Here is a 13,735-nt window from a genome sequence, read left to right as displayed (position 1 = left end):
AATACCCAGTCTGTAACTGCATTCAATAGTGATGGTTCTCCCTCCAGGATTCACCAAATTGTGACATTCACATTTTCTGTAGTGTGCTATTTCAGTTCTTAGAAAGACATTGAAAACTAAGATAACTCTGAAATGGGCATTAGCACTGGTCAAGTGACTCAAACCCAAGATTGGTGAATGCAACTGCAATAGCTTGGCTATTGCATTCAGTGAATTGGTTTTCTCTTTAGACTTTTGCACTAATAACTTCATATATGTTTTTCTGTATCCTTATCAGATTTTACAAGTTTTAAAGAACTGTCTAGCTTTTAAGTGGGAGCAGAAAATCAGTTGACTTTGTTGCCCTAGTGTACTTTAAAAAGAAAAAAAAAGGTTGGACTGTAAAAAAGAAATGGGTTATCTGTTGTGTATCGTAATCTGCCTGTAGTACCGGATTTATGTCGATCTTTATTGAATAATAATAATAATCTATTTTTCCATCATAAGCAGGGATTTTGATGTCTACATTTGACATGAAGGATGAATCCAAGGTCCCTCTCATTCCAAAAGCATGGTTGATTATTTCTGCAGTTCCCTTTACCATGTTCTTCTTTTGGCATGGTCATATCCACATAATCCATGCCCATGTTGTGAAAAATACTCCTACTCAATAATTTTTGATTGACTGTTTTATGAACCTGCAAGAAGTGATTTGGCAAGGTGAGATTGGTGGAGTAGATGTGGCTTTGGATACATTCAAGGCTGAAAAGGCATTTCCTATGTGCAAATTCACACGTTTGTTACATGATTCAGTGGGTGGGAGGACTAAGACATGTATAATTGGTGGGCCTATCAAAATTGGACTGGGCCTGTCCTGTTCATTTGGTGGACTTAAAAATAGGCCTGTGTTTGACTTGCAGGCCTAAAATTAGATCAAGTTGGGAACATGGGGGCCAGGTTCGTATAGGACTTGTCTCTATGGGAACTGCACTAAAATGTATGAATTTAGTTTTCCTATAAAAAAAAAAAATTTTATTTTCTTGGTGATTTTTATTTTCTCAGTTCTCATTTATTGGATATGTTCATTTGAATCCTTTTCTTACGTATATAAGTGTATATGTTCCATGTTTATGGTGGAGATTGTTGGAGAGTAGCAAGCCTTAATCTCTAAGGAGACTCGTGGGGCTTCCAACCTTTTCTCAACAAACCTTCTTTTACTACTGTAAAATTCATGCTACTTGGTTAGAGTTGAAGACCTTACTTCTTTTTTTTTCCTTTTTTTTTTTTTTGTAATCGACGATTGCATCATATTGCATTTGCACCATCAGGTTTGTTCATTCAGAACTTGCACTATGCTGATCAGCTACTGGAATGATCTCTTTTTGATTATTTTTACCATTGTCATATTTCCAAGTTTTAAGTCCTTGACTTAATTACATATGATCAGATGTTGGTAGTGGGAGGAATGCTAATACTGGAAAGGATAATGGGGTCAATCAAAGCACCAACAGAGGCCTTACATCCACCTCTTCACCAGTTTCGCAGGACATAGAAAATAAGGCAACCATTCCAACCATGCGGTAAACTTCATTTATAGATTTTTCTGACCATGGGACCACCGGCCTTTGAGGATTTTCAGCCTTTGAATTTGAGGACTTTTAGGGAAAATTACAACAGATCAACCTATGCTCCTCTCACTATCTTTTTTTCCCCTAAAGGAGGTGCTCGAGTCCAAGGGCTGGAAATGTCCAATCAGGGCTCACCTGATTATCAATTCAGATGAACTACACCTTACATGCGTGTGCAAATAATGAGTTGTTAATGTGCTATGCAAAAAAGAAACACAAATCCTCTGTGTAATATAGTTTCTGTTTGAACTAGTGAATATCTGATTGTTGTGTCATTTAATGTTTATTAAGCCACTGAAATTTGATTGTTGAATGTTGTCATATTGCTTTGTGTTTGTTGATGTTGTTCAAGGCACTAATTTCCAGCATCTTTATGGGATGGAAAAACAAAGACACAAGGCGTTTAAAACAACGAATATTGATGGTGATTAACAGGCTTCCATTCTTTGCTGTTAGGAATGGTGACGATTCTTGGTCACTAGAGACCAGTTCTAGTGGTCTAGTAAATGCTTTTCTTGGTAAGTGGAAAATAAGCACTTTATTCAACAGTTCTATTCAAATATTTTTCCTCCCAGATTTTCATGGTTACCTTAACCTTATTGTTACTTCAAAACATTTCTCACTTCTTTTGTAAAAATGTAAAAATAGTTAAAGGATTTCATCCTGAATAAATTCAGGCTAAGTTCTGTCTCTGCTGAATCTGATCTACATAATACTATTCAAATTGAGATAGGTCGGTCAGCTGAAAACTGAATAAAATGGCTATCAGGTGCAACATATTCAAAAATCAACAAATATACCGCTGCTTTTTTGTTTTGTTTTGTTTTGTTTTGTTTTGTATTTGTAGAAATTTTAATGACAGGCCAAATGTATGGTAACAAATGTATGCTATGGTGTGTGTACACTTTTTCATAGTTGCATGTGCGATGCTTGAAGGTTGAATGTTGCAAGCACACTTGCAGGCTTTTAAATTTTTATAAGCCGACACTGAACCAGACTAGGAAACCATCACTCACAGCAATGGGAGCTTAAATTTTTATAAGCTGATCTAAGAGTTCCATCTTGATCATTATGTTTAACTTCTTTCTTCAACAAGTTTAGATGGATTTTTTTTTTCCATCAGCCACACATTGTATTCTTCCATCTGTGTTAACCAACTTTAGACAAATTTATTTGTTTTTTCTTACAAGAGAATGCTGATGGAGATATTTAACTGTTACATATTCAGCACCACCGCCACTGCTGGAACGAGATTGCAGTGCTTGATAATCAAAGTAATAAACTCAAGAAGCTAGTACTTACAAAGTATTAATAGATCAAACATTGTAGTTTGGCTTCAGAAAACAAGCTCAAAACAAGAGAAATCTGCCTTATTTATGAAAGTGGGGATCGTTGCTCTTCTATTCCAAATCCTTAACACATATTCCTTCTTTCTCATTTTCCTTGTTTTCATTGTTTGTTTCTTATATCAAGCCTTTGAGCCCCTCCTTGGAAATGGAACTATGTGTCCCTTGACAAGGAACAGTCTGGCCATGGAGATCTTAATCTTTCAATATGATGTAGCCCTTATGCAAATCCACTTATGGAAATGCCATACCTGTAATTTTGAAATAGAAAATATCTCATGAGTTCCTTTCCAGTAACTCCTGCAATTATCATTATCATCATCTAAGCCTTACCCCAAGTAATTGGGATCAGCTACATGAATCTTGTTCCACCGTTCCATTCAAGGGCTAGTCCTTCAGTTAAACTGTAGATCATCAAGACTTTTCTTGCTACCTCCATCCACCTCCTTTTGAGCCTTCAACTTGTACCAACTCACCCATCCTAACATGCATGGTTCTTGGTCTCTGTTGTAATAAAGCTCATGTGTCGGCATGGCATGATAGATCCGAGATCCAAACAAATGTACAGCTCTGAAAATCTTAGCTGAAGTTCTCTAACACATCCACCTATTTCCAATCTTGGCATAGGCCCCAATATATCTTGCGGCCTATGTATCGAGTGGACCAGATTTGTTTTTTGGGAAAACATGTACAGGGTTGGACCAACCTAATGGATGGATTGGATTTTGCATCCATGTGCCATGTTGGCACATTTGTGGCATGTACATGAGCTTTATTGCACATGTGTGTTTGCTTAGCAAAGCTCTGCAATTGCTAGTCTAATAATTTGGAAATAACCAAATCTTAATTCCCTCATCATTCATGACCTGAGCTCCAAATGACAGCAATATTCCTTTCAAGTTCAACTGGAAAGCAACATTGCTGCCATGTGACTGATGGCTACTTTCCAACTGTGAATGCTAGGAAACATCACAATTTTAGAAATTTACTTTACACATAAAAAGTACTGTTAATTGATATGCGAGATTGCATTGGTTTTCAGGGAAGAGAGAAAAGAGCATGCTATCTGATCTTGAAAAACATGTGCAGATAAGATAGCTGTTGCAGAGGAGTCGCTGAAAAAGAAGAAGCAGGTCATTAGCTACCCTTATTTAATAGTTATTTTGATTTCATGAGGTGAAATACCAAGTCTATAGCCCATTAAATGGTTGTGGGATTGTGAAGCAAAAAGGCTGATATATCCCTATCTTTTGACAAATAGTAAAAATACATGCTTTGAATATCTGTGAAATCAAACACTTTAGCAACATATCTTTTAATTATTGAAAGATAATTTGCTTAAATATCTCTACTTTCTGGAGAAGGGTTAGCATCTTATAATTGATGATAGTTTGTCAGTTTGTAGTGTCCTTGAGAATTGACATGTATGCCCATCTCCCTCCCTCTCTCAAATTGCAGCTTATCCATTTCTCAGTTATTTCTTCCTTTTCTCAAATTGTGCTTGAATATTTCACAGGTTTGAGATGAAGCTGAAAAATACATATGATCAGCTACATTTCAGCAGGTTTGCATACTTACCGCCATCAATCCTTTTTTTTTTTTTTATAATGTCGGATGGATGTTTAAGTATTTATATATGTACATATATGTACATATAAGGTTGGATCTTTCAAGCTAGATAGTTGTAATCTTCCTGGTTTTTTGTTGTAGTTTAAGCTGCATTTGTTTTTGCTAAATAGTTTTTTTTTCCTTTTGGATCTTTCAAGTAATTTGAATAGGCATGATAAATAAATGCATTGTAAATCAAATAAAACAAGTATTCTAGGTTCCACCTGGTCATGATGTGCTGGCTGGGTGGGACCCAAACTTGGATGGAGGGTTGATATTAAGCATCCCATCATTGAACTTTGAACTTTTGCCAGCCCAAAAAAAGCAAGGAGAAGGCGATGATGATGGCACCCAAGTTGTGTGTATCCCCTGTTACATGATGCCCATGTAACCCAAAGCACTATAGAACTGATTTTAAGTATCATCTGAAACCAGTATGTATTGCCTGATGGAACTAGTTTCATCCATTGTATTGGCCTGATAGAGAGAGATATGACCCAATTTTAGTGGTGACAATATGGTACATTGAAACTGATTTTTAAACCTTGCATACATTTTTTTCTTAATTAGACCCAATATAAATGGTTAATGTGTTTGAAATCTATTGTCATCAGTGCTCACAACTAAGAAAGAAACTAAATAAATGAACATCTCATCTAATAGAAGTTGTGTGCTGTGTAATTGCATCTTTGTATCTATTTAAAAGCTACATTATGTGAAAATTTCTGGATTTTCTCTATATTTCTTGAAGTTCAGCACAATAGATAACCTGATGTGATTGAACTCATTCTTGCATAAACATTCTCCCCATTAATTTGCTTTTGTTGTTTGTCATGACAGATGAAATATTTTGTGTTTAATTTGCTCAACTGTTCTGGATTTTGGGTGCATTGAGGACCAGTGTAGATGTGAATGATTGAGCAATTGCATTGGTGACATGTGCTGAAGGATGGACTTGCAACTTTACACGTTCCCTATGCATATGGATTTGTAATTATCTTTCTCACTTCATGGTTAATGACACTTCTCATCTTGTTGAGAAATGAAAAATATACAATGTTTGGACTTCTTTTTTTAGAAACTAATTTTGATATTGTAACTTTGAAAGTAGATAATTTTGTGATGTACATTTGGCTTAATTACAATTTTAAATTCATGTTTTCCGCTAGAAAAAGGTGTAGATGGGCTATTTGATAGTTTTGCTAGATTTGATTCATGTGTCTCTAACGTGGGACAGACTGCTGCCAAAATTGGAGATCATCTGCAGGTAAAACTAATTTTTTACCAGCATGGTATTAAAAAATGGTCACATAATGATTGTTTAATGTCACGCACAGAAAATATCATAATACATTAAGAAAGCCTTCTAAGGTTTCTTGCAGGAGTAGGATCATAAGTCCTACAGTCCTACAGACAATGACCCTACTTGGTGGAAAAATCTGATCAAGCACATGTGTGGCTAAGTGTGGATGGACAAGGACAGCAGTCTCCACATGTGTGGAATTAGCAAACCTCCTGAATGCATATAGTTTTCATACTACAACTGATCAAGCATATTTTAGCAGTCATTTTTTTAATTTTTTAAAAAGGAATTTTCTTAATGCAATTCGAATAGTTCATTTGCAGCGACTCCAATCGGCCCTGTTGTTTTCCTCGTGATTGCATTCGGGAACTCGGCAGTGATTATAAGCTTGTGGCCATGCCATGTCGTTTGGACATACTACTGCATTGCAAAGTAATAATTTCAGATAAGTTTTGATTTTTTATTTTTTTTATTTATTTCTTCCAAATTTATTTGGCTATTTTGGGTTGGAAAATGGTAAGGTGGGTTTTTGAATTTGGACAGAATGAAGAAGTTTGGCGTAATGCTGAAGTTTTCATACTAAATCACTAAATCAAGTATATAGTTTTCATACTACAGCTCTGGTTGCTAGTCTCTGATTATATTTACCAATGGCAGGGTTGTTCTCATGCTGATGGTTAGGTGTTCTTTTGCCCCCCCCCCCCCCTATAGTGACACTTGCTGCCAACAAGAGAGGAAGACAATGACTAAAACAAGTAGTTGTGTTCCAACCTAGGATGTAACCTGAACTTTCCAACACAGCTAAACTGTATGGGGAAATCTGTCGGTGGTGACCCTTGTGGGGAGGATTAGAAGGGAATATCATGCTCTGGAACTTCAGTTCAATCCATGTATTGTAACTATTACTTTCTTTTTTAATCCAAGGAGCCATTTGGACTGCACACTCTCCTCTTTGTAAGTACCTTCTTTCTGAATAGATCCACTAATATGTCAGTCTACCAGAATATTAAGGATAAAGATAATGAACTTGCAATGTTGAAGTTTATCAATCTCTTGTTCATCTCGTTCTCTACCAAACTTGTAAGTTTGTTCTTGATGAATCCTGTCTTGAGCCTTGCCAGGGATCTTACATTAATTTATGTGCCAAATAAATGTCCTGTGCTAGTATTTGCCATATCCATGTATCAATTTCACTTGTAACTTTTAATGTTTCATGTGTTAGTGGTACCCCTGCAACTCAGTCTAATGGTACTTACTGGTTGCCTTCAATATAGGTCAATGATACAGTTGGAACACTAGCTGGAAGTAGATACTACAATAATGATGTTGTTGCTGCTGTAATCTTGGGTACTGGAACAAATGCTGCATATGTAGAGCGTGCACATGCAATTCCTAAGTGGCATGGTCTTCTACCTAGATCAGGAGAGATGGTGAGCTTTTCTTATTGTGGCTATTGTTTTCTTTCTTTTGGATTGTTTATTATTCTTGTTTTGAGGAATAAAAGAGAGAACTCAATATAAAAAAAAATAAAATGCCCATAGGCCTGAAAATACAGGGAAAAAAAAAAACAGGAATTCCAGAGATAAATGAATCACGACATGTAAGATGAATGTGAACCACAAGCTATTTTGTTTCCCTGTTTCATAAATTTGTGCCCTGACTAATGTAATCACTTTATAAGTGTAACAAAAAATGGATGTTCTGACAGCACCTTTCTTCTCATATGTTCTATCAGGTGAGTTCACTCTTCGTGCTTTTCTCAATGGACGCTTAGATCTTTCTCAAGCTGAAAATGTTGAAAAACTCATTCCAGCTAAATTTGTTGCTGCTGCAGATGCTGCATTGGCAGGGATCCAGGTATCTGCTTGATCTCATAACCCAGTTTTGGTGTGCTATATTTTGGTTGGAAGAAGTTGAGCTTCGTACTTTGTTCTCACTCATGAAATTTGTTTTTGGGACTCTTTTTACTAGCCAACTAACCGATATCTTCTCCCTGTCAACCATTTCTGTTGTGCTTTTGATCTTTTGCTTATGTAATTCTCAGCAGAGAGTCTGATGAGCAGGCTTTGTATCAATATTCTATGATAGGGTGGGTTTTCTTCTTTAGTCAAATCATTGAGAACACAGTGCATCGAGTTGCTTGCAGAAAAATAGCTTCTTGTGGTTTTCAGTTATATTGATGACCTATGTGTAATAAAGAAACACATTCATACAGGTTATGGGGCATATCTGCTATCACATTCTAGCAACCGGTTTGAATGGTTACATGGCAATTGTAACCAACCCGAAAAATCCGTCTCATGTAGTTTTTCTATTTGTATTCTGATTTTAAGAGGTTCTTATCATGGTCGTAACTGCCATTTTTATTTATACTTTAGTTATATCGACATGATGATAATAACATGGAAAACATGGGAATTCATGGATTGTTGGCTACATTGAAGGCTTTTGGGTTTATAGTTTCAGACCTTTTCTGTGTTGTTTTCTTGCTCATATATGAAAAATAAGGGCTGGTTGTAAATGATTTATAGGTTGTTTGAATGATAATTTAAGCCCGTAAAGATCTTTTGATATAGAAGATTCAGCCTAGTAGAATTTTTAATTGTTTCTTTTTGTTTGTTTTACATTGTAAATAATTTACCGACGTTTTTTACATTTTTAGCGGCGTTTGTTGGAATTTTCACGGCGTTTGCGTTTGAAAGTTTGCGTTAAAGTGCATTTCACCGTCATTCTAAATATTTTCCGGCGTTTTAGTAGTTTTAACCGGCGCTTTTGTAGTTTTCACCGGTAGTTAACAGAATCGCCGGTAAAGGATAATAAGCGCCGCTAAAGTTTTACTTTTAGCGGCAGCCATCAAAAACGCCGATAAAAAGCTGTGACCGCCGCTAAAAGATAAAGCGACGCCACGCGTCCAACCGCCGGTAATTCTTATACTAGGGGTTTTTCTGCCCTTTAGGGATGGTTTTAGCCGCCAGTAAAGGTTGTTTTTCTTGTAGTGATTCATGCATCTATTTCTTTCTGCATGTATGACCCACTTGATCAATGGACAGATTAGGAACATTCAAGTGGTGAAGATGAATTTTATCAATTTTTGGGCTGGGCTGAGTCAATCCCAGGCCTAACCAATTATTTCATATTCAGGCTCCAGGACTACAGTGCTAGGTCCATTCCAGCCTCGGGGCTTGGGCCTTAAGTATGAGGCTGAGCTCAGGCCTAGCCTGACCCGGCCCAAACATGGCCCTACTCCTAAGCATTTTTCACAAATAAATCAGCCACATTCCCTGTGTATAAATTTTAAAAGGGTAAACCATGGTGATAGTTTTTTTTTTTTTTTCATCTTTTTTTTTTTTTTTTTTGAAAGGCTTAAACCATGGTGATAGTTAACCACCATTTTAAAAGAGGTATTAAACAATGCTCATGTCAAAAGGTTGTACAGGGCCATTCAGGTTTTTCGGTCCATAGTATGTCCAAGTGGGGGTAAGTGGGCCCATGTTCAGTAATCCAAATAGTTAATTTATGCTATGGGATTCACTTTCTATATGTGCCAAAAGTCTTTCAAAGTAGTCCTAATCCTCCCATAGGTGGCCTACAAATATTTGGTTGAGACGAGAGAGAGAGAGAGAACAACAACCATTGACATCCAACCAAGAAAAAAGGTGAAACATGCTGCCATCATGTAATCTGGGGAACATTTTGTACATGGGCCATCCACCATAAGACCCATCATATCAATTATTGGGATCTTTGAACTATATGCCCCACTTTTACAAACTGAAAACCTTACAGTTCTGACCTGTTGGCACTTGCCCTGTGTAATACCTTAATTAAAAATGTAGTAAAAATCCGCCTCACATGTGGCATGCATGTATGGAGACCTGTACTGTCCAAAACTGCTGGCCTCATTGTTGGTAGAGTATATAGGCACTACAAGAAAATAGGGCAAAACCGACAGTTGGAGGAACCCTTTGCCGGCTGGAACCAAATCCAGCTGCCGAAAAAGGGTCTCTATTAAATCAAAATGCGAATGCCCTGATCTCATTTTCGGCACTTTTCCTCTCCCCATCGCCGACTCTCTCTCTGCGCCTTTCCTTTCTCTCTCTCTGCACCTCTCCGTCTCTGCTCGATCTCTCTCTCTCTCTCGGCCCCCGTCCCCGCCCTCCCGCCTCGAGAACCTTCATCTCTCTCTCTCTCTCTCTCTCTCTCTCTCTCTCTCTCTCTCTCTTTCATCCTCTGGCCAGATCTGGTCCTTTTACTCACTGCAAACCGGTACAGATCTAAACCCCTCTGCTGTTTAGGGCTTTTGCATTCTATTCCCTTCCCTTCCCTCTCTTTCTCCCTCCTAGGTTTAGGGCTTTTGGATGAGATTCGACATATATTCTTCAGTGATGGAGGCGATTATTAAGATGTGATGACGTTGAATTCGTAACTTGCATTTCCTCTTCTTGTGAACTAATTTGGTGAGACTTCTTTCCCCTTATCATTTTCATTTCACTGTTGATAGTTACATGAAGTTAATGTAATCATATGAAAGTTTTGTAACTGATCAAGAAAGTAAAAAAAATAATATGAATTTCTATTTTTATTTCACTAAAGCATTTCATTATTTTTATATGAAAATCTACATGCTAATTGTTTGAGGAAATGCCTCAACCAAGAATGTTCTTGTGTTAATCATGCTAGAGGTCCTGCGTTTCAACTCTCTGTAAATGGGGCACAAATCACTGTATGGTTGGATGAACCCATTGTATCATTCATCTAGTTGATCCTTCTTTGGTGGACCAACACATAAATTCACAATGACTGGGGAATTTTCTCCTGTTGACCAGTCATCTGTTCGATCAAATGGCCAGGACGATTATGTCAGTTTGACTTTGAACTATGGTCAAAAGTCAAACTGAGGACTATATAATGGGCTATATAATTTGATTGGTCTGTTTTCACATGAATGTGTGCTATGTGTATGGTGGATGAGACAACATAAAGGGAAGAGTGCTGGTGAATGGCCTGGATCTCCAACTGAGGTTCCCAGAGCAAATTCAGGTTCGGTATCCATCTCTTTGTCAACTGAATGTGTCTCATCTAATGTTCTGGTACTTGTGTCTCAATTCTGCTCTTTAACTCATCTCAGCCATCAGTTAGCACCACTGATACAACTCTTTCTTCTGGCAATGGAGCTTTGGATCCTATGGATATGTCTCCTTGTTCTACTAACCACTTAGATGGCATACATGATGACAACACTTACACAAGATTTGCAAATCAACAAAACCTGGAAGAAGGGCATCACTAGAAGCCATAAAGATGTGAAAAGAAAATGGTTTTACTAGGTAAATATACAAAAGGATGTACTAATTGGCTGAATGTTAGCAAGTTGTTAATATTACTTGGAGCATAGTTCAAGAGCTTCTACCACTTCTTTCGAATTCAGCACCATTTGCCGTTTATCATCAATATCTTCAGGTCCAATGCCCTGGGTTCTGTTGGCTTTATGTTGTGTGCATCTGTTAGTCTACTCTTTTTAATGGTAATCTGATATGATTTCCGTTTTAGTTGGTCTTTGGCTCTTTCATTAGCTGTGTCTATAGAAACCATCTGCCAGCTCAAATGTTGATACCATAACCTACAGATGTGTGAGATTTCCTAGTAGATTAATTTAGCACTATTTGGAAATGTAAATTAACTTATGAGCCGAATATTTTGCTCAATGTTGTTTAAATCCTACAGTTTTCTGTTCAGATCCTATGATCTAATTGAAATCTCAGAGGGGGCTGAATTGCCTTTAGGGAAGATGATGAAACGTCTGAAATCCCAAAGAACAAAGAAAATGTCTGATGGACAGCCCGGATCTCTTACAATGTGCTATGTTGGAACATGGGCAGCATCTAGGTTGTGGTGACTGTTGATGGTGGATGCAAGAATGCATTGTTTCTCCATTTGAATGTGTCTAGATGCCCAATAGAAATGTCATTTATGTATAGACTGTTGAGGTTGCTTATGTTGTTTCTAATCCAGATGTGTTTGAGTGGTTTTGCTTCTTTGCAGCTGCAGTAATCAGGATGGAAGACGGAACATCTTCTATCGTCTTCGATTGTTTGGAGGGAACATTGGATTCATGGTCCTACGAATGAAAAGATCAACCAGGTAAGCCTCTGCTCTGTTATATCCCCTTGTGCGTTCGATCCTTGCTCATGCCCCCAATGCAGAATAGAGGAATTATATCCTGCATAGCAGTACACGACTGTTTCTTGCTACATGGCCCACGTTTTAGCAATCCACAATGAAATGAACAATAACTATTTTCTTGAATCAGAGTACCTATGCTATGCTTGGATGTACACAAGGATGGTTTTTTGCTTCTCTTTTTCATCCTCCTTCAAGGTAACTCAATAAACAAAATTGCTAGTCTTATTCTATTGGCAATTTTTATTTTTTTATTTTTATTTTTCATTTTATAGTAATAAACATATGCTAGAATTCTACATATTACTATTTAAGAAATTCCGCTTTCTGCTGCTTCATCTTCATCTATGAATGCAGATGGGTATCCAATCTAAGTGTAGTTTGAAGTCATCCAATCACCCTGCCATGTTTACTTTGGTGAGTTGGCTCTGCTATATTCAGGTTTGACCAGCTCTACTATGTAAATCTCCCTTTTCTTTGAATGAGAATACTGTTGGGGTTCCTTGGGATTTCTATGGCTCCACTGTATTTTTGGCACATGAAAAGCGGTTGCATTCATAGTATGAATTCAGTGGGTTCTCTGAACTGTTGGCTGTCCTTGAAAGGGGAGTTTGGGGATTTTGAGAAATTAGGTGTTAGGGTAGGTGGAAAATTCGGGAACTTTGCAAATTTTGGTTTTTAGGGTTTTGGGAAAATTGTAGAAATCAAGATTATTAGGTGTCGAGGGTTCAGGAAATTTTGAAATTTTACCTAACTGGGGTTCTAGGTTTGTTGGTTTCATTTTCATACAGGTACTATTGTAACTCTGTCATTGTTATGCAGAAGGCGGGAACAATCATGATGATCACCTGGTGCAGAAATCATGAAATGGTGTGGTCCATTTGGCGAGTGGATCACCATGATTTTTGTGCCAGGTGATCACCATGATAAAATCAAATAACCGTTTGAATTTATGATGGGCTTATGCTATTACTGCAGATTTGACAGATCAAATAAGAAGGGTATATTAAATGGTTACTTTCTTTGGTTGGTATTTGGCTATGGATTTGGTGAGTCTCTTTGCATCCTGTTTGCTTTCATGTTTCCATTTCTCCATCTTGGAATCATTTACAACCATCATCCTGTTTTTCGTGCTCATATTCTAACAACTTTCTTATACTTTCAGATATGCAAATTCAAGTCCATGCAATCTTATCCCAATTTAAAAGCTCTAAATAAACCTTATTAGTGTTGGGGTATCTGATAAGTGCACTGAACATGCTGTGAGTAGAGGAAACATCTATTTGAAAAAAATAGCTTTGAGTTGAATGTATCAAAAATGTCTAAGCACATGTCTGCATCAGGTTATATAGTTCTCTTCACCAACTTCTGCTGGAGCTGAGTGCGTCGATCCTGATTGCAGCTGGGTGGAACAATGGTATTGTTCTTTTTTTGCCTCATGACATTGTCCTTTAGCTTCATATTGGTGTCTTAAGATACCACCAAACCCACAAGATCTGACAGTGATGTATAGCTATCTAGACGATCCCAATTGTAGGTCCCAATTGTGGACGAAGCATATAATCACATGAATCAAACAATATTCCTAGCTGGTCCCGAACAGATCTGATATCAAAGCTATTAAACATAGTCTAATAAGCAATCATGAATGCGTTACTTAAAAAAAATCAGTAGGTGAAACCACTTGCCAC

At 37.3% G+C, this 13,735-nt stretch overlaps 1 protein-coding gene across 1 annotated transcript; it reads left to right on the top strand.

Moving 5' to 3' along the window:
* The first annotated feature begins 7,307 nt into the window (after positions 1–7,307).
* Positions 7,308–8,367, top strand: LOC131223553 (uncharacterized). The gene is made up of 2 exons (XM_058218994.1): positions 7,308–7,721; positions 8,080–8,367. Exons 1-2 carry the CDS (start codon positions 7,557–7,559, stop codon positions 8,188–8,190), a joined length of 276 nt encoding a protein of 91 aa, XP_058074977.1. The 5' UTR covers positions 7,308–7,556; the 3' UTR covers positions 8,191–8,367.
* Positions 8,368–13,735: the final 5,368 nt, after the last annotated feature.

Source organism: Magnolia sinica, chromosome 13 (assembly GCF_029962835.1).
Source record: "Magnolia sinica isolate HGM2019 chromosome 13, MsV1, whole genome shotgun sequence".
NCBI classification, from domain to species: domain Eukaryota; kingdom Viridiplantae; phylum Streptophyta; class Magnoliopsida; order Magnoliales; family Magnoliaceae; genus Magnolia; species Magnolia sinica.
The sequence above is the reverse complement of the archived record's forward strand: the minus strand, read 5'-3'. Positions and strand labels throughout refer to the sequence as shown.

Coding starts and splice junctions, on each gene's coding strand:
- LOC131223553 (XM_058218994.1), top strand. CDS start 7,557: ATGGATGTTCTGACAGCACCTTTCTTCTCATATGTTCTATCAGGTGAG. Junction 7,722..8,079: donor CTGCATTGGCAGGGATCCAG/GTATCTGCTTGA, acceptor ACATTCATACAG/GTTATGGGGCATATCTGCTA.